General features: G+C 37.6%; 1 protein-coding gene across 1 annotated transcript in view; it reads right to left on the minus strand.

Moving 5' to 3' along the window:
- Nucleotides 1-832: 832 nt before the first annotated feature.
- The window catches only part of TRAM1 (translocation associated membrane protein 1), a 33485-nt gene continuing 13059 nt past the window's right edge, over nt 833-21258 (minus strand). Inside the window, exons 6-11 of the mRNA XM_032296313.1 lie at nt 20182-20266; nt 12565-12635; nt 12354-12458; nt 11031-11174; nt 10542-10702; nt 833-2466 (exon numbers count right to left, since the gene is read on the minus strand). Of these exons, the coding sequence (XP_032152204.1) occupies nt 2393-2466; nt 10542-10702; nt 11031-11174; nt 12354-12458; nt 12565-12635; nt 20182-20266 (640 nt within the window). The 3' untranslated portion in view covers nt 833-2392. The remainder of the gene's footprint in view (nt 2467-10541; nt 10703-11030; nt 11175-12353; nt 12459-12564; nt 12636-20181; nt 20267-21258) is intronic.

The following is a 21258-nucleotide window of genomic DNA, read 5'->3' on the forward strand; positions in this document are numbered from 1 at the left end:
ACTAGCTTAATTATTCCACATTATACTCATAACACCACTTTGTACACCCACATACAATTATAAATTGTCAATTTAAAGTAAAAAAAAAAAAAATGCAGAAAAAAGGCATTTTGTGGTGGGAAAGAGTAAATCCCAGAATGGCAAAGCAACTAATTCATGGTCCCCAGGGTTTAAGACAGAGCCACAAGCCCTATCCAGATGCAGCTCCCTAAAGGATTCCCAACAGGCTTCAAAGCTCGACTTGAGTCCAGATGACAGTGACAGGTTCTGCAGGATCTGGAAGCCAGTACAGACTTTTCTCAGCACATTTGCGAGCAGGGTGTAGGGCTCATAATTTACAATCATACCTGTGTGTATACATGCTTGTGTGTATATATCAGCCCCTGATAACTACATATCAAGGGCTTTTTTCTTTGCCTAAACACAGTGTATGCTTTAGAACACAAAGTGCTATAAGTAATTTGATGAACACAAGATTCTACAGGCAAATAGGGTGGGAAACACTGCATATTATAGCCTCACTGCCAACATGCTTGGTGCACCAGGAAACACATTTGCATATTAAGGAATGAATGGTTCCATAATAAAGAGATACCTTTAGGTTAGTTTAATCCAGTGATTACCCGATTAATTTGGTTATGACCACGTATCCTCCCAGCAGTACTCACCATTATTCTGTGGAACAAATTTGTTTATTTGCAGATGTGCACATTTTTGCAAAGGGTTATTCTGAATGTCTATAAAGTGTTTTAAACCTGGTACATTTTAATGAGGTTATATACCAAAATAGCATAAACACTAACAACGATAGAAACATCCAGGATGCAACTTGTGAAAGTAAAAATTTTTATTTTGATTGATTTCTCAAGGTATAGTTCAATATAATGCCAGTTTTTAATGGCAAAAATTTGGTTCCACTGAAACTCCATAATGCTACAGAGAGCTACTACATTTTCCAGGAAGTAGGTAAACAGCTGGAAAGAAAAAGGACAACTTCCTAGCAGCATGGCAACTTAAACTGCAGATCTAATAGGTCTGCAACTTTTACACTAAAAATGGCACAAACAGCTGGTGACAGAGTGAGAAATGGGGAAAAAGATGTGAACACTGAAAGGAACAATATATATACTGTAAATACAGTGAATAAATCAAATGTAGCTATAATGATCTTAAAGGATAATTATAGAAAAGGGAACCAAATATTTTACTCAAATGCTTTTTAGAGACTTTCTGTAGAGATACAAATATATATATATATATATATATATTTATCCAAAAATATGTTTTATACAGATAAATGTTTCTCAATTAAAGATGGGACCAAAGCTATAGGTATAACATAAAGCACATTGTCTTTTGTAAGACTATCCACCTGAATTTTCAATTTCTTTAAAGTGAGTGCATTAAATGTTTTCCAAATATAATTACCTGACATTCTTTTTATAGTTAAAAATCAAGTAGGCATTATGTTTTGAAAGGGTTTGCAGGTTAAACTTTTCTAAGATGCTGTGCATATTAAACTTATGAGCCCCATTAAGAATCATTATTAATAAACATACCAAAAAGGGCTATATAAGTCAGATTTTCCTGTTCATAGTAAATATTTTGATTTCCAGTTTACAAGTATTGAAAACGCACAAGAAAGATTTTACTTCACAAGTACTTTTATGTTAAGAATACACTTTGATTTAATATGTATGTCAATAAAACTCCACATGTTGCAACCATTAGTATGTTTTTGTTTTAAAAATGGGGATGTAATACTAATAACCACTACCTATAAAATAAAGCACACAATTGTTTTGGTGATGTTACAAATCTTTTTTTCCAGGTGTAAAGGCTACAAAAATTCCTAAAAATTAGAGAACACTGAAAACATATTAAAGTTTGACATCCAGCATATTAAAGTTTGACATCTGACATATTAAAGTTTGACATCCAGCATATTAAAGTTTGACATCCAACTTTATAGTATTTCCGTTTTACCCTGAAAGATAACTTAAAAAATATGGCCTTCTTAGAACAGGCCACTCTGCTATTATAAAAAATTGGTGACAGCAAGAAATTGTATCACTGATATGTGGTAGTTTTTTAAATAGTTTTGTCTCCAAATCATTAGAAAAATGTTCAAAAATAAAAACAAAATAAAATGTGGTGGTGGTCCCTAAACTATTTTGAAGGCAGGTAGCTTAGTCTAAGCTAAAATTTTTTTTTTCAGTTATAGCAATCATCCTCTCCCTCAAATGCCCTTTAAAAAAATGCATGAAACAATACAATAGCAAAAATCAAAGAGCACAAACTGTATTTTCAAGAACAGAAAAATCTCTAATGCTGAAAGATATAGTAGAAAGCAGATTTCTTTGGGGACATTAATCAATTAGTTTATAATTCATTATGAAGATTTCTCTTTTCTATTCCGGGGAGAGTCTGCTACATTTGAAGTTAATGTTCCATTTACACCATTTTCTGCAAAAAGAAAAGAATCTGTGTTACTTTCTTTTATAAATAAATGCAAGTAATCTTTATATGTAAAAAATACCTTTAGAAAAGAAAATGTAGAATCCAATATATACTCAGGTGAAATTTATTTACCAGTATTTAACCAATCACAAAACCTTGCAACATGTTTAATACATGAACTGAAAGTAGCAATTTAAAAGAAAACTACCCTTAAAAACAGAAAAAAGTGATAAGACAGAAAACTATTTAAAAAGTTACAAGAATTTAAAAATAGTATTCAAGAGAAATATCTTCTGTAAAAATAAAGAAACTTTTCACATTTGACAGCAAAGTCCTTGGGGATATTTGTTTACAACATACTAAATTTGGTGTCTTAGGATAATTCCTATGTGGAGTGTGTACTATGGCTTTCTTTTTATTTATTTATGTTATTGTTGTTTTTTGAGACAGGGTCTCACTCTGTCACCAAGGCTGGAGTGCAAAGGCACAATCATGGTTCAAAGCAGTCTTAAACTCGTGGCACAAGTGATGCTCTCACCTCAGCCTCCCAAACAACTGTGACTACAGGCGTGTGCCACAACACCTGGCTAATGTAATGGCCTTCTTCAAGCTATGATGGAGTAACAAATGTCTGACTGACTCTCTCTCCAAAAATATACAAGTTGCATACAGAAATGGATGTTTGAGGTGGGGTTGGCTTGTGCCTATAATCCCAGCACAAGTGGAATCCCAGCACAAATATTGAACTGAATGGGAATGAAAAAGACATAGAAACCTGTGAAATACAGACTGGGCACAGTGGCTCACGCCTGTAATCCCAACACTTTGGGAAGTGGAGGTGGGTGGATTACCTGATGTCAGGAGTTCGAGATCCTGCCTGGCCAACATGGTGAAACTCCATCTCTACTAAAAATACAAAAATTAGCTGGGTGTGGTGACAGGCGCCTGTCATCCTAGCTACTTGGGAGATTGAGGCAGGAGAATCACTTGAGCCCGGGAGGCGAAGGTTGCAGTGAGCCAAGATTATGCTACTGCACTCCAGCCTAGGCAAGAGACCTATACTCCATCTCACTAACAACAAAACTTACGAAATGCAGTTAAAGCAGTGTTAAAAAGGAGAGTTTACCCTTAATTGAATGTAATTCACAAGAGATACAATTCAGTGCTCCAAAAATCCATCTCAAGAAGGTAATCACAAACAAAACTGCAAATTCAACCCAATGAAAAGGAAATAAGAATAGAAATCAATGATCCAGAAAAGATATAACTAGGAAAATCAACACAAAAAGACAAATGTTGGTTTTGACTGAAGGAAGAAAAGATAAAAGGCTTAAGTTACTAACATACAAAATGAAAAACAGGAATCACTGACTTACAGGCATTCATAGGATAACAAAGTGTGTACGAATAATTTTATGCTAATATATTTGCAAATTTATATAAACTAGACAAATTTCTTAAAAAACACAATTCACCAAAAGAGAAACAACTAAGAAACACAAAACGTGAATAACATCTTTTTTTTTTTTCCCGAGACAGGGTCTCACTCTGTTATCTACGCTGGAGTGCAGTGACATGATCTCCACTCACTGCAGCCTCCACCTCTCAGTGATGGCAGCGGCAGCCCATATGGAGTGGCTGCTGCCTTGACACTGGCTGCGGTGGGGGAGGTGTGACAAGGGCTGCAGGAGCCCCGTCCCCTTCTGAGTTGGAGGAGTGGGAGCCCTGCACTCCTGGGTGCAGCTGCAGCCACCCAGCCACAGCTGTGGACCTGTGCATCCCTGCGCTCTTGAGGGCCTGGGAAGCCCCACTGCCTCTGCAGGCTTGGGAGTGCCTGCTCCCACTGCCTGGTCTCTCCCCACTCCTGGCATCTGCTACTATTTTGGAGTGATGTTGAGACTGACCCTGGGATCGGAGCAACTCCCTGACATGCCAGCTCCCTGCTGCCTTGGTACTGTCAGGTCTCTGGGTGCTGATGGAGCATGAGAGGTAGTCCAAAGGGGGCTGCCAGCAGCTGGGCACAGGCCTGCAGGCACCCCCCGGCATGACCAGCTTAGGTACCATGGATGGCAGGTTGATGGTCGGAGGAGGCAGACAGGTTTCTGGGCAGAAAGAGGTAGGTCCCTGGTGAAGCCTGCCTCTTCAAGCCAGGGATGGCCTGAAGCTTGGGGGCCAGGCCACCAGTTCAATGGATTGGAGTGACAACTTACAGTGGTTTTTCTGGGCCCGCCCATGGACCAATCAGCATGCACTTCCTCCCCTCTGAAGCTCATAAAAATCCTGGACTCAGCCAGACTTGGGTAGATGATGAGAAAACTTGCCTGTGGATAGGAGCTAACCACTCCAGGTCTATTGTCTGCTGAGGGCTGCACAGATGACAGGACACCATACCTGTGGAAAGGAGCTACCCATTTCAGGTCTCCTGAGAACTGTGCTGCCTCTCAATGAAGCTCCTCTCTGCCTTGCTCACCCTCTAGTTGTCTGCATACCTCATTCTTCCTGGATGCAGAACAATAACTTGGGACCTGCTGAATGGTAGGACTAAAAGAGCTGTAGCACAAACAAGGCTGAAACATGCCCCCTTGCTTGCCATGTTGTGGGCAATGAGAAAGAGAAAAGAACTGTGGTCCTTTGCGGAGCCCAGACCTAGGGACTCCCTAAGCCAGGGCTGTGACATCCTCTTTGGAGTTCTGCAATTCTGGGCATCTCCAAGCTCTGGGGGTGTTACCATGTTCCCCTTGTTCAGACATGGGTGCCACTCCCTAGCCCAGACCTAGGGATTCCCTAAGTCAGGGCTGTGACACCGTCTTTGGGGTTCTGCAATTCTGGGCATCACCAAGCCCTGGGGGTGCCACCACATTCCCCTTGTCCAGACATGGGTGCCCGCAGCAGAAGTCCTATGCTGTACATCTGGTCTAGCTGCAGCCTGGCACAGAGCCAGCACCTGTGCCAGTGCCTAGAGCTGCCTGCCCCACCACAGCAGCCAGTGTGACTGGCTGTGAGCAGTGGCTGGACCCTGCGTGCACCTGCTCACACACACCTTGCTGCTCTGCGCCTGGCTCACACTTGGCAGGTGTGGTATCTGGGTCGGTAGAGCAAGCCAAGGGTCGCCTGTCAGACAAAGTGGGTGGAATGAGCCTAGCAGGCCTGAGCAATACTCAGGCAGAAAGCACTGCCTGCCACAGAGTTTTCCAGCTGGCGAAGTGACACCCCAAGGGTGACAACAGGATCAAGGGATCCTCCTGCCTCAGCCTCCCGAGTATTGGGACTACTACAGGAGTGCACCACCATGCCTGGCTCATTTTTGCGTTTTTTTTTGTAAAGACAGAGTTTCACCATGTTGCCTGGGCTAGTCTTGAACTCCTGGGCTTAAGTGATCCACCCACCTCAGCCTCCCACAGTGCCCAGCCAATTGGTTGAGTCTGGTGGGCAGATTCAGAGTACAGGAGTTTGAGTCCATCCTGGGTGACATGGTGAAATCCCACCTCTATAAAAAACACAAAAACTAGTGGTGTGGTGACCTGTGCCTGTAGCCCCAGCTACTCAGGAGGCTGAGGTGGCAGGATCGCTTGAGCCCACAAAGTTGAGGCTGCAGTGAGCCAAGATTGTGCCACTGCACTCCAGCCTGGGCAACAGAGTGAGACCCTGTTTTGGGAAAAAAAAAAAAAAAAAAAAAAAAAAAGACTCTAGGTCAGATGGTCAGTTGGTGAACACTTCCAAACACTTAAATAAGAAATAATGCTGATATTACGCAAAAGACAAATCTACCCAACACTTTCTATAAAGCCAACATAACCTTGATGCCAAAGCCTGATATATTACAAAAAAGGGCTAATACAGGCTGATCTATTACATGAACAAAGATGCAAAAATCCTAATGAAATATTAAAAAAGGGATTTCAGCAAAAGTGATACACAGTGGTCTCCCCTTATTTGCAGCATTGCTTTCCATGGTTTCAGTTACTCAGTCATCCATGGTCTGAAAATAGGTAAGTGCTATATAATATTTTGAGAAAGAAAAATATCATATCCACATAACTTTTGCTACAATATGCTGTTATATGTGACTATTTATAAACAAAATTTTATTATAGCTATATTAGGAGAAAACACAGTATATACAGTCATAAATCACTTAACAGGCTATGTTCTAAGAAATCTGTCAGGCAATTTCACCATTTGTGAACATCATAGAACGTACTTCCACAAATCTAGATGGTAGAGCCTACTCCACACCTAGGTTACATGGTATAGCCTATTGTTCCCAGGCTAAAAACCTGCACAGCATGTTACTGTATGGAATATTGTAGGAAACTGTAACACAGGGGTAAGTATTTATGTATGTAAACATAAAAATGGTACAGCAGAAATACAGTATTATAATCTTATGGGACCAGTGTCATAAATGAATCATATAGGCACATATGCTGTACAGCTGTTGACTGAAATGTCATTATTTACCAGGTGACTGTATAGAGTCTGACACTATCCCTGGTTTCAGGGATCCAGTGAGGGTTTTGGAAAGTATTCCCCAAGGATAAAGGGAGACTATTTCATTATCATCACCAACTTGGATTCATGTCAGAAATGCAAAATTATTTTATCACTGATAGTCAATGCAATTCACAACATTAATAGAAAAAAGAAAAACTCTTATGACTAACTAAATGTTGCAGAAAAATTATTTCTTAACTTCCACAAGTCATAGACAAAAACTCTTAGTAAATAAGGGACATCTGCAAAACAGTCTTAATAATGAAATACTGAAAGGTCTCCTTCTTACATGAGGAACAAGAGTATTCATTTCTTGTATTCAACATTATGGCATAGTCCTAGCTAGCATAATATAGGAAGAAAATGAAAAGGTATAATATTTGTAGATGATATAACTGTGTATTTTAGTGTAAACCTTAGAATAAATAAATCAGGAAGACTACTCAATATATAGATAGTACCTTAAAGGGAACAAATGGCATTACTAAGTAACAAACAGTTAAAACTGTTTATTAAAAAGCATATGTATATTAGCTTAAAGAAGAAAATATCTGAAAATAAATTTAATGAAAAATGTATGAGATCCCTATACAGAAACCTATAAAATACATCCTTCAATAACTCTTCCACTGCTTCTTGCTTTTTGGCTAAGATCAAGTGAAGAACTCTTCCAAAAAACAGAAAAGGAAAAAAAAGCACTCCCCAATTCATTCTATGAAGCCAGTATTATCTTGACACTAAAACTAGGCAAGGATGTTACAAGAAAAATAGACACAAATATATCCTTTATATATACAGATACAAAAAACCTCAACAAAATACTTGCAAACCAAATCTGTAAAGAGATAAAAAGGATCACACAACATAAAAAAGTGAAATTTATCCCACGAATGCAACATGGGTTTAACATCTGAAAATCAATGTAATCTATAATACCAACAGGAAAAAATAACAAAACTCCACAAGGTTATCTCAATAGACGCAGGAAAAAAAGCAACTGACAAAATCTAACAACCTTTCATGATAAAAACACAAACAAACTAGGAATCAGAGGGGAACTTCCTCAACCTGATAAAGGTCATTTATGAAAAACCCATAGCTAACATCATATTTAATGGTAAAAGACTGGATGGATGCCTACCCTTAATATCAAAAACAAGACAAGGATGTCTGCTCTCAGCATTTCTATTCAACACTTGTTGTGGAGGTTGCAGGCAGGGCAATTTGGCAAGAAAATGCAATAGAAAGCATCCGGATTGCCCCACCACCACCACCACCACGACACACACACACACACACACACACATTTATTTATTCAAATAAATAAACTCGGTAAGGTTGCAGGATACAAGATCAATATACAAAGTGAATTGTATTTCATATACACTGGCAATGAAGAATCTGAAAATGGAATTAAGAAGACAGTTCTATTTTACAACAGCATCAAGAATAAAATAGAAATAAATTTAATGAACTGTAAGATGCACACACTGGTAACTATAACTGAAAGAGATTAAAGATCTAAATAAATAGCCATTCATGTTCATACTCTGCACAGCAACTTACAGATTAAAGATAATCCATACCAAAATCCCAGCTGGCTTTTTACAGAAACTGAAAAGCTCATTCTAAAATTCATATTAAAATGGCTGGGCAAGACGGCATGTTCCTGTAGTCCCAGCTACTTGGGATGCTGAGATGGGAGAACTCCTTGAGCCCAGGAGTTCAAGTCTACCCTGGGCAACATAGCAACATTGTTTACTTAAATAAAAATTCATATGGAAATGCAAGAGACTCAGAATAACAAAAACAAGAAAAAGAACAACAACATTGGGGACTCCCATTACCTGCTTTCAAAACTTACTACAGAGCTACAGTAATCAAGATAGTGTGGTACTGGAATAAGAATTGACATACAAACAAATGCAAGAGAATTCACGACCTAGAAATAAACTTTTCTTAAAAATGATTTTTGACAAGGCTATCAAGACAGTTCAATAGTGAAGAAGTCTTCTTAACAAATGGTACAGGGACAACTGAATGTCAAGATGCTAAACCATGAGTGTAAAACAGTATAACCACTTCAAAGAACAGTTTGGCAGCTCCCTCAAAATGTTAAACATAGTTACCATACGATTCGGAAATTCCATTCCTATGTATGCACCCAAGAGAATGAAAACACATGTTTGAACAAAAACTTGTACATAAATGTTCACAGCATCATTATTCATAATAGCCAAAAAGTAAAAGGCACTCAAATGTCCATCAAATGATGAATGGATAAACACAATATAGTATATATCCATACAATAAGGTAATCTATACAATGGAATATTATTTGGCAGTAAAAATAAATGAAGTCTTTACATATGCTACCACATGGATGAACCTCAAAACATAATCCAGTAGCAAAAGCCCACATATCACATGGTTCTGTTTACATGAAATGTCCAGAAAAGGCCAATCCTTAGCGACAGAAAATAGATCACAGGGTGCCGGGGCAGAATGAAGGGGGAAATGCGAAGTGATGCTGATGGGCATGAGGTTTCTTTTTGCAGTGATAAAAATATTCTGGAATTAGATAGTGGTCTGCACAAGTCTGTGAACAAACAATATGTTAAAAATGACTGAAATGTATACTTTAAAGGGTAGTCTTTATCATATGTGAATTATATCCTTTTAAAGCTATTAAAAATATTACTTGGAGAAATTAAAGACAATCTAAATAAACAGAGGTATGTATCATGTTAATGGGTTGAAATGCTTAATTATCCCTAAATTGAACTACAGACATGATGTTATTTCAACCCAATATCCCAGCAATTTTTGTGAAAATGTACCAGGTTGTACATTTTTTTTTCCCTAAAGAGACACTATGCCGCCCAGGCTGGAGTGCAGTAGCTCTTCACAGGCATGATCATTGTGCACTGCAACCTTGAACTTCTGGGTTCAAGTGATCCTCATGCCTCAGCCTCCTGAATAGCTGAATTGCAGGCACCCCTCACTGCACCCAGCTCAAGTTATATTAAAACGTATTAAGAAAATGCAAAGGGCCAAGAATTGCTGGGACAAACTTGGGGGGAAAAAACAATATCAATGCACTTTCACTTTTCACAAAAGTCATAAGGAGAAAAAAGGTTAAATGAAGGCTTAAAGACAAAGAATCAAGCAAGCAATCAGAAGTTACAAAAAAAGCTATTCCACTTGGGACAAATGGGGAGATGGGAAGAGGTTGTAAAGAGCTTTATAAAATGTGAGTAAGATGCCTGTAAACCAATTATCATCCTCTAATTTAGTTATTCACTAAACCTGCCCATAAACTTTGGTCTAGAGTGGCTCAAGGTAACCATGCATGGAAAACTTGTTAAAGAGAAATTTAGTGGACAGCTTTTAAGGGAAGTAACTGAGTTTCCTCACCCAAAGGATCGCCCAATTGTGAAACGCAGTAAGATTACTTTGCCTCTAATTTGGTTAAAAAGCAGAATATTTTCTTTGTAAGATCTTAAAACAAGTAAATAAGATCCCACAACAAATTTTTAAAAAGTTTTCTACTTCCATGAGTTTTTCATTGCTTAATGAACACAAACCTGTTCCTTTTCTGGAAGATCTGCCTTTAGTTACTGTTGGTTTCTTCTTCACAGCTGGTGCCTGAAAAGCAGAATGTTCTCTCCACCTCCGAAGCTGAAAATTAATGAACTTCCACATCATGAACGCTTGAGTAATGCAAATGGATGCCAGAACAGCGATTCTGAGAAATATTAACAAGTAAAAAATTATAGCGTATAAAAAACAATGCCACCGAATATATTCTATCTTAAGTTTTTAGTACTAAAATTTCCACTCAGTTGAGAAAGACTGTATTAATAATCATTGCATTAATAATTTATCCTAAAAGTTAAATGCTTTAGTACTTCACTTTAGACGTGAAAAAAAACAGCAACAGGTATAAAATAAAATCAAATTAAGTATTCTCCACAACCTCATATTCATGCTTTTTTTAGATGACTCATCATAGAGAAACTGATAATATATATTACATAGCTGTACAAAGTGAAAAAATGTTAAACTGACTGTACCTAACAGCCAACACATTGAAGTTTCCAGTACTGAAATCCAGCTTCTGATTCTCTGCTCTTGCAAGGCCAAAACCAACAGTCAGTACTGAAAGAATTAAAGTCAGAAGTCTTCCCAAAACAAAAAGAACTGCCCACAGAGAAAATCTGCAAGACAAAGGCCGTAAGTCAAATTCCTGAAATCTCAAAAGCAAGATTCTATTGGAAATTAGATTCCTATTAAATAAAGGCATATTAAAATAGCATTTCTTATTCTGCAAAAAAGAATCTTGTGTCAAATATGTGGGAAAGGCTATATACCACACTCAGATATAACACATATTAGCCTATTTAAATTTCTAAAAAAAAAATCCAGTAAATAAATGCTTAATTTTCTGTTTAGCTTATTTCTTTTCTTGTATAAGAACTATTGATGTTCCTCAGAACTATTGATATTCAGAATAATTTTGGAAAATGCTGGGCAAAACAAACCAGAAAAGCCATGTTATAAAGAATAGGATGCCCAATTCTCATTTAAGAGTTACCAGTTTTGCTTTTTTTTTAAGATGACTTTACGCTCTTTACAAGTTATACCTCTCCAATTCTGTTTTCAGTTCAATTTCCCCATCAGTATCTTTTAGTTATCTATGAGGCTAATTATCTATTGTTTCATTTTCTTCTGAGAAAATTTCACTTCTCTATCCTCCAAAAGAAAAACATTCAATACACAAGGTAGGAAAAGTTATAACAGAAAAGTAAACCCAAGAAGCCTTCAAAATTGCAAGATACAATACAGTATCTCTCGGGCCGGGCGCGGTGGCTCAAGCCTGTAATCCCAGCACTTTGGGAGGCCGAGGCGGGTGGATCACGAGGTCAAGAGATCGAGACCATCCTGGTCAACATGGTGAAACCCCGTCTCTACTAAAAAAATACAAAAAATTAGTTGGGCATGGTGGTGCGTGCCTGTAATCCCAGCTACTCAGGAGGCTGAGGCAGGAGAATTGCCTGAACCCAGGAGGCGGAGGTTGCGGTGAGCCGAGATCGCGCCATTGCACTCCAGCCTGGGCAACAAGAGCGAAACTCCGTCTTAAAAAAAACAAACAAAACAAAACAAAACAAACAAAGAAACAAAAAAAACCAAAAAAACAATACAGTATCTCTCTAGGTGAGAAAGGCTCCATTTTAGAGAGTAAAATACAAAGTCTGAATTGCTAAATCATTTTATTTAAAGTGGCTACTAATTGCTTAAAAAGTAATATAATGGCCAAAAGTATGGATCTTGGCAACTTGTTAGGCACTGACTTTAAATACCTACTACATGAGAAATAGAATGGCTAAACAACTTACCCTTTCTGATACTTCTCATTGCTAAAATAAAAGAGGCGGGAAATGTGGAAAAGAAATTCAACGAAATAATGCAGCACCAGAAGAACAAGTCCTAGGTGATTCAAGCTGTTAAAAGAGCAAATTGAAAATGGGAAGTTTAATTATCAATTAAGACAGGCCAGCATACCATCTGCCCAGCCCACTTACACCCTCATGAAATATCCCAACTCACTTCAAAAGGTAAGCTCCAGCAATGTGGAAGAGGTAAAGACCAATGTAGACAAGCTGACGAGGAATATCTTCCTGTAAAAAAATACGTTATAGATTAAAACACGCTAAAACATTTCCTTTCCTTTTTTTTTAAATTGTATCCTTTCCTTTTTCTAAGAGGTGGAGTCTTGTTATGTTGCCCAGGCTGGTCTCAAACTCCTGGACTCAAGAGATCCTCCCACCTTGGCCTTCCAAAGGGTCAGGATTTCAGGCATGACCCACTGTGCTTGGCTCATTTCTGTTCTTTAAGAGTAAGTGAAAAATGTAGTAGTAGGAGATCTGAAAACTATCCTGCCCCCACCCCACTCCAATCTCTCATCCCCAATTAGGTACATAGCTCTAGCAAGTCATTTAATCTCTGCTGGCATCAGTTATTTCACCTGTAAAATGTGAATACTTAGATTTGTTTCAAACAGATAAACTCAAAATCCCTTTTAGAGCTAAGATCTATGGCTCTTTTTTGTAATGAACATGTATTAAATGACACAGTATTAACCATGGTTACATGCTGACAATCTGATATTCCTCTAATGTTAAATTGTTATGTTTATAGTAGACATACTTTTGTTCACCTAAAACAGCATTCATATTTTTTCAGCTCATGCTTTAGTCCCTTCATTGTCAGTCATTAAAAAAAGTTTAACATTTTTCTTCTCATTTATATTATTCCTTAATTGTATATTCTTCTTCCTCAATTACTTTGCAAGCCCAAGTACATAAATTTTATGTTTGCTTCTTTTTTTCTCCCACAGTTATCCAGCACTCTGGGAGGCCAAGATGGGAGGATCATTTGAGGCCAGAAGTTTGAGATCAACCTGGGCAACACAGCAAGACCCCGTCTCTACAAAAACGACAATTAGCTGGGCGTGGTGGTATGCACTTGTAGTACCCGCTACTCAGGAGGCAGAAGCGGAAGGAGGATCACTTGAACACAGGAGTTCAAGGCTACAGTAAGCTATGATCATGCCACTGTACTCCAGCTTGGGTGACAGACTAAGACTCTGTTTTTTTTTTTTTTTTTTGAGACGGAGTTTCACTCTTGTGACCCAGGCCGGAGTGCAATGGCGCGATCTCGGCTCACTGCAACCTCCGCCTCCTGGGTTCAGGCAATTCTCCTGCCTCAACCTCCTGAGTAGCTGGGATTACAGGCATGCGCCACCATGCCCAGCTAATGTTTTATATTTTTAGTAGAGACGGGGTTTCACCATGTTGACCAGGATGGTCTCGATCTCGACCTCGTGATCCACCTGCCTCGGCCTCCCAAAGTGCTGGGATTACAGGCTTGAGCCACTGCACCCGGCAGGACTCTGTCTCTTAAAAAAGACCTTGCAGTAGATCATGAAATCAATTTAGGGATCACACCAGCATCTTTTAAAACATAAAATAAAATAGAAAATGTGGCCAGGCACCATGGCTCACACTTGTAATCCAGCACTTTGAAAGGTGGACTGCTTGAATCCAAGAGTTTGAGTCCAGCCTGGGAAACACAGAGAGACCCTATCTCTACAAAAAAACTTTCTAAAAAGTAGCAAGGCGTGGTGGCATGTGCCTGTTGTCCTAGCTACTTGGGGAACTGAGGCAGAAAGATTGCTTGAGCCTAGGAGTTCAAGGATGCAGTGAGCTAGGAAGACTCTTGTCTCAAAAAAATGAAAAAGAAAACGCTGGGGTGTATAGCACATTGTATTATGAAAATTCGATTCCACATTTTACACATACACACACACATACACAGTCTCTCTGCCTCTCTCTCTAAATTATGATATAAAAAGTTTTTCATTTTTGGTTGCAGTAAAAATGTTTACAAAACACTGACAGCAATAAGCTCAACAGGCCAGCCTACTGACTGATGAAACACCTATACCTCATTTCTAATTTCCTTAGATGTGGCAGTTTTCCTCATATGTATATTTACAAAGATTAGTCTAGTTAGTAGTATTCATGTTCTACAGCTACTAATAGAAACGATGGAGTTGATGTTGACAGGCTGAACTGTATTCCTCTGGAGCCTCACTTAACTTGTCTCTTGTATGTAGCACAGTTGAGTGCAGGTCTATTGGTCCTCCATTTCTCCCCTTATGTTTCCGTAGAGAAAGCTACTTCACCAAATCTTTTGCGTAGAGACTTTTTTAATGTCTAGTTTTGAAATGGAAAACTCTTCTCTAGTAAGAACAGTGCAAAGATCAAGGGTTAGGTAGAACATAAGACAGTCTGAATATTACTATTTATAATACTGTATTTTGGGACTCTTAGGAAAATTGATATCAAGTTTATATTCTTCCAACTCTTTGAAGAGATTCTTCTCTTCAAAGAGAGAAGTATCTCTGAAAACAGTCTTAAGATACTTTACATATAATTTGTAAATTTCCAGTGAAATATTTCAGCTTACGAAAGGAAGGAGAAAGGGTGTTGAGATAGCATGCTAAAGTTCAACCACAAGGGAACCTCTCCTCTCCCGTTATAATAATTTTAGAAAAGCTCACTTGTAGTATTATCAATGCAATTTGATGTACAATGCATGTAGAAGTGACACTAAATATATGCCAGTGTTTCCCAGTGTGGTGTGTACACTGGAACTGAACAAAATGATTGTAGACAGTACACAATAAAATACTTTTACTTGACTGTAATTAAAATTTTAAAGTATTTTAGGCTGAGTGTGGTGGATCATGCCCGTAATACCAGTACTTTGGGGGGCTAATGCAGGCAGATTGCTTGAGCCCAGGAGTTTGAAACCAGCCTTGGCAACGTGGCGAAACCCCATCTCTAAAAAAAATACAAAAATTAGCCAGGAATGGTGATGCATGCCTGTACTTCCAGCCACTCAGGAGGCTGTAGTAGTAGGATTGCTTGAGCATGGCAAATTGACGCTGCAGCTGCAATGAGCTGTGATTGTGGCCACTGCACTCCAGCATGGGTAACAGAGCAAGACCCTGTCTCAAACCAAACAAAACAAAACCCCAAAATCATTTTTATGTTAATATACCTTAACAATTAAAATGTCAAAAGTATGAATTAGTGGTATGTAAATATGGTAAAGCAGAAAGGTGGCACATAAATGACTAGGTATAAGAAATATTGCCATATTCTTTCATATGTGTTAGCCAACACTCCAAATGTCAAAGGAGAAAACAGACCAAGAGAACCCTTATAACTTAGGAGGGAAGCTTTTTAGTTTTTAACTGATGATTGAACTCATTTTATTCCATAAAAATTTGAGTAAGGCAATGTTTAAAAACAAAAAACTAATTTGTTGGAAAAACTGTAATGTAACTACTTAGGAAGTTTTTCTTTTTTAGTTTAAAAGAAATTCAAGTAAGTTTTTTAAATTCACACTGCTGAATTAGAAGAGAACTTAAGTTGCCTACTCTTTTCTTCTCTGACAAGACTAAAAACACTATTATAAATTAAAAACAAAATACATTTCAAAAAGCCATTCCATCTCTGATCTTTTGTCTTTAAATTTCAACCCAATTAGGTGAAACACAGTTGTGCTTGACATTAGCTAAGAAAAAAAATCCACAGAGTTCTTTCTTAAGTTCAGATTCAACTTTGTATGTTAGCCCTGCGTCTCCTTTTTAAAAAACATGATCTCGCTATGTTACTCAGGCTGGAGTGCAGTGGCTATTCACAGGTGCAATTATGGTGCACTGTAGCCTCCAACTCCAGGGCTCAAGTGATCCTGCCATCTCAGCCTCCTGAGTAACTTGGACTACAGACATGCACCACTGTGTCTAGTAGCCTTACCTTTCTGATAGTCAACCGAGTCAATAATAATAGAGGGTAAAATGCCATCACTAGGTTCCATATTCACAACCATCAAATGCCTAAGCAAAGCTTTAAAAACAGTATCTATAGCTTTCAAAAAGATAGAAGAATCAAGAAACCTTTTTCTAAGTAAGGGTCCATTCAGCTATGAACAAAATAACCAGTGTCTCTAAAGCAGTGTTTGTACACTCAAAGCTTACCACAGAAAAGTAAAAATGAGTAAGAGAATGGGCAGCTAAGTACTTGTGTCACTTACAAGCTGAGTGACCTTAGGTAAGCTAATTAATCTCTCTGTTTATTGACAGTAACAACAATAATACCACCCCCTCAAAAATGGCAGAAATGAGAATACCACAATGGGTGGTAGGAATTGTGGTTAACTTAACATACACCCTAGATAAAGGTATTCCCAAATGATTACAAAAAATACACGGAAGTGGGAGTGGTGTAAAATAAGTTTTATTTTATTTTTTTGAGATGAGCCTCATTATGTTACCCAGGCTGGTCTCAGACTCAGGCCACCCCTTGCCTCAGCCTCCCCAGTAGCCAGGATTACAGGTGTGCCACCATGCCTGGCTTACCATGATTTTTAAAATGAGAAATTTTATCTAGAAAATGGCTAATTTTAGCATCCCCCAACGTTCTCCAGTTATCACTGGGGTTACAGCCCCAGTGGTGCAGCGTTCACAGCTGAAGCTGACAACAAAGACTTGCCTAACACCAGCACCATAGTCTCTGGACATACACATTCACATGGGTTGTGGGGAAAGGGAAAGAACAGAGAAGGCTGGGTGAAATCATAACAAATCCTAAAATCGTAAATAACTTCAAGTACCATTTTCAGTTGTTATTCCAAAATCCTTTTATTAAAAAATGTAACATACTTCAACAAATTTATTTTTATAAAAAACACATTTCTTGACTATACTAGGCTGAAAAACAAACTAAGCTGAATATCACATATATGCCCCAAATATAAGGCAAAGATTTCCCCCCAAACCCCAGATGATGCATCTTATAATTAAATCTTTACAAAGCTCTTGTATTATAGAGATCTGCATTGACTATGTTGAACAAATAAATGTTTGCATAAGACACATACACCTGAAAACTTCAACCAACGCCATTTTTAAAGGTTCATAGAAGTCTAATGGAGGAACCAGTAAGACAGAAGAAAAGGTGATGTGCTCTGGAAAAAAATTCATTATGAGGAATGACAGATATTAACATAAAAGTTGCATATGAAAAGTGTAACAAATTTTCATGAAGTAGGAGGGGGAAGATACTATTTCTAATACTTTATATGATATGCAATTATATGTATGTATAGTTAAACTAAAATTGAATATCAGAAATAAAACATTTGGCTACTTCATGACTTCCCTAAAAGCTCATATATTCAAGGTGTCTAGGAAATATTTTGAATCTTCTCCATGGGCAAAATGGAGAACTGTTTATATACTGAGGCGTACACAGCATACATAATTTAAGTTTTCTCCTTAAAATAAACTAAGTTATTTGTGACTAACACACCTCTCGAACACACCTCTTGAACTACTAACAGCGTTCCTTTCCTATTTGTCTGTAGGACTGGTTCAAAACAATCACTGTACTAGTTTCTTCCAGTAAAGAGTTCTTCCAAAAATAATTTTCATAGAGTAAATTTTAAGAAACTGTTTAACACATATGCAGCTGCTACTTTCAAATTATGTTAATTACTTGAAACAGTTACTTTCAACTGTCATATGCAGGTGTTAAAAATAGTTTCAGTTAAATTCTAAGTTATGCAAATTATTCCATAAAAATTAGATTGCATTTCTGGAGAAGTGCCATCTGGCAGGAGCTGGTAAGAAAAGAGCTTTAGGAACTAAAATGAACAATTGCTTTGAAATGTCCCTCCTTACTTACCATAGTCAGTGAATAAGATATAGACATGGATTAATAATGAAATCCAGAGCTTTTTGTTCATGACTATACAAATACTTGAAGAAGGCTTTAAATATTGGAACCATGCTAATACATCAAGAAACTATTGATACTCTCAATAGCGCTGTCCAACAGAACTTTCTGCAATCATGGAAATGTTCCATATCTCTTCTGTTCAAAATGGTACATACTAGCCACAGTGGCTAATAAGCACTTGAAATATAAGCTAGTGTGATCAAAAAAGTCAATTTCTTTTTTTTTTTTTTAAGTTCATCTAGATGTGACTAGTAGTTACCATTTTGGACAGTACAGCCCCACAGTATCTATGATTCACATTAAGCACTAACTAAACATTTGGAAGGGCTACTGGAAACCAGGCCTAACAATTTTATCTGAAGACAGTTCTAAGTCAAGGGTTCAAAAATAAAAGATCTTCATCCTATTCCTTACAATCAATATAGCTGGAGAAAAAATCTACTTTATAAAAGAAATCAGCATAAAAAGAGCTTAAGTGTCATAGCATATGGCCTCTAATTTGGTGCTGTTTTCTAGTCCTAGCAGACAACATGAATGACAACAGACACACAGAACACAGACTCCAAACAGTAGCGAATCAAGTGCCTATACCATGAATTAACTATTTGTAGCACACATAAAAATAGTGTTTTATGGCTTTTGAGTAGGCAAAGATAAACTAGTCACCAGGCTGGTTGTCACACTTTTACTCTGAAGTTTTCTCAAAGTAAGGAGATTTAAAAATAAAAACCCAAAACATTTTAAATTCGGGAAAATGTAAACATACATACAACAGACAGAAGATTCTGACATACCTATAACTCAATCATTATTAATAAATGACCAAACTTGTTTCATCTATATCCCTCTTCACTTTCCTTCACCTGATATTATTTTGAAGTAAAATTCCCCATAGGATTTCATATATGAGAATTTAAAAAATAAATAAATAAATAACCTCCCAGGAAAAAAAGGGGAATGAAAGTACTTAATTTATCCTAGGGAAGAGGTGTTCCAGGAAAAAGAAATGATGTGGCAGGATTACAAAACTAGAGACTGTCAGTGTGCATGAAGCACAAGGAGAGAGCAGAGGAGGAGAGAAGAGGAAGAGCTCTCTGGGAAGAGATGGTGCCGATGGGAGAAACTCTCAGGGCACAGCTGAGCAGCATTACTCCAGCTTAACGTAATAGGGAGCCAGTACAGGTGTCAGAGGAGAGAGTTAAGGTTAAGTAAAGGAAATAACTTTTATGATAGCATGGAAGCCTGACTTCAGAAGCTCTGAGGGTAAAACTAGGAAGCAGGATTTTGCAGTGCTCCAGCAGTTTACTTACTGGTTCAAATTAAGCAAACAAATGTCCTTCCCATATGCTAAAAAGGGAATGCTCTACTCATTTCAGGAGAGGCTTTGCTGGTGAATATTTAATTATCTTTTACTTTTTTTTCCAACACTGATTTTTTCTTTAGGACTTACACACAGAACTGTTAGTTGTAATGTGACTAGCCCTTTTTGCCTCACTTGTGAAATAAATTGCTAAGAATAAGGGTAAGATAAAACAAATATTACATTTAAAAATTTGTTTAAATTTTAATTTACATTACCACTAATGTAATTTTAAGACAAGCCATTAACATATCAAATGTAAAAAATTCCCCTCTAAGCTAAAATACTGACTGAACGTTTTTTCCCCCAAGAAATGCTTAAGGATTTTAGACTTTGTGGAAAGAGGGGTGGTAGGAGAATAATGGAGTAAGAGTTGAGGTAAAAAGGATGGAGGAAGGGCAAAGACGTAAGGAAATACTTAATTTTAAAAAAAATTTTCCAAAAAAAAAAAAAAGACAAGACAATTTTTAACACTACAAAATCCCAGCTTACTTTTTTGGTTTTCTGGAAGTAGAGTTCAGGAAAAGCATGAAGCCAGTAAGCCAGCTGTGATATGTAGAAAAACTTCATTTGAAATCTGTAGAACGCAAGAAAATGAAAAGTATCTTTTAAAGCATAAGTTAAAAAAAAAAATAGTAAACAAACACTGGAAATCGGGACATACTAAGTAACCACCTTTGTTCTTATTCCATACACTATTCTGTATACCTTTAAATAACTCTTCAACAACCACTTTCCCCACCTCCCTGTGACAGTCCTACCACTGGACAAGTCCCCTGGATTAAACAGCTGGCAAAGATATCTGCAGAAAGCTACCGACACGTAAGCCAGTGGGAGGAGTCAGAGCTCCTATCAGTTCATTAATACTGACTATAGTGTATCATGTTAACTACTGAAAACATAATCCACACGTCTATACAGTTTCATCTAGACAAGAAGGGCAAAAAGACTGACACAAAATCAAAGGCTCATAGATTAATATACCTAAAACTGGGATAATCCCAATTTCAAATATCCTGTTTTTTTTTTTTTCTTAGGCAAATATGGTAACTCTACCTGGTTGGAACATGGAGAAAGCCCCAAACAAATGGAGGCAGAGTTGGGATTAAAGAGAGTCAGAATAAGACATACAAGGGCTCTCCAGGAGCTATATCATAATCAGTCTAGAACCAATACTCTCTTGACATTATATCCCTCTAGCCCTTTTGCTTCCTCTTTATTTTCCCTTCTCCCTCTCTTCCAGAAGTCTAAAATAGAAAACACAAAGCCAATCTGAAATAATTTCTCAGGGCAGGGGTGGTGGTGGTGGAATAGTCCCACATAAACACAGTATTTACAAAGTTTGTTGAACTAATAAAACTTTAGAAATCAGAGAATGATTCAGTAGAATGGGTATTACTGCTGGTCTTAAAACAAAATATACATAGTCATGTTATTCCCTTCCTTCCTTCATAGCTTCTCCCTTCTCCAATTCTCACATCACAATGTAGTTACTAAATATTGTCTAGGTGACAAGCACCTGCAATCTACCAGGCACAATGAAGGATACAAAACAATTACAGGACAATC

This window comes from Sapajus apella, unplaced genomic scaffold (genome assembly GCF_009761245.1).
Source record: "Sapajus apella isolate SASKATOON/1434 unplaced genomic scaffold, GSC_monkey_1.0 scaffold35, whole genome shotgun sequence".
In the NCBI taxonomy this organism is placed as follows: domain Eukaryota; kingdom Metazoa; phylum Chordata; class Mammalia; order Primates; family Cebidae; genus Sapajus; species Sapajus apella.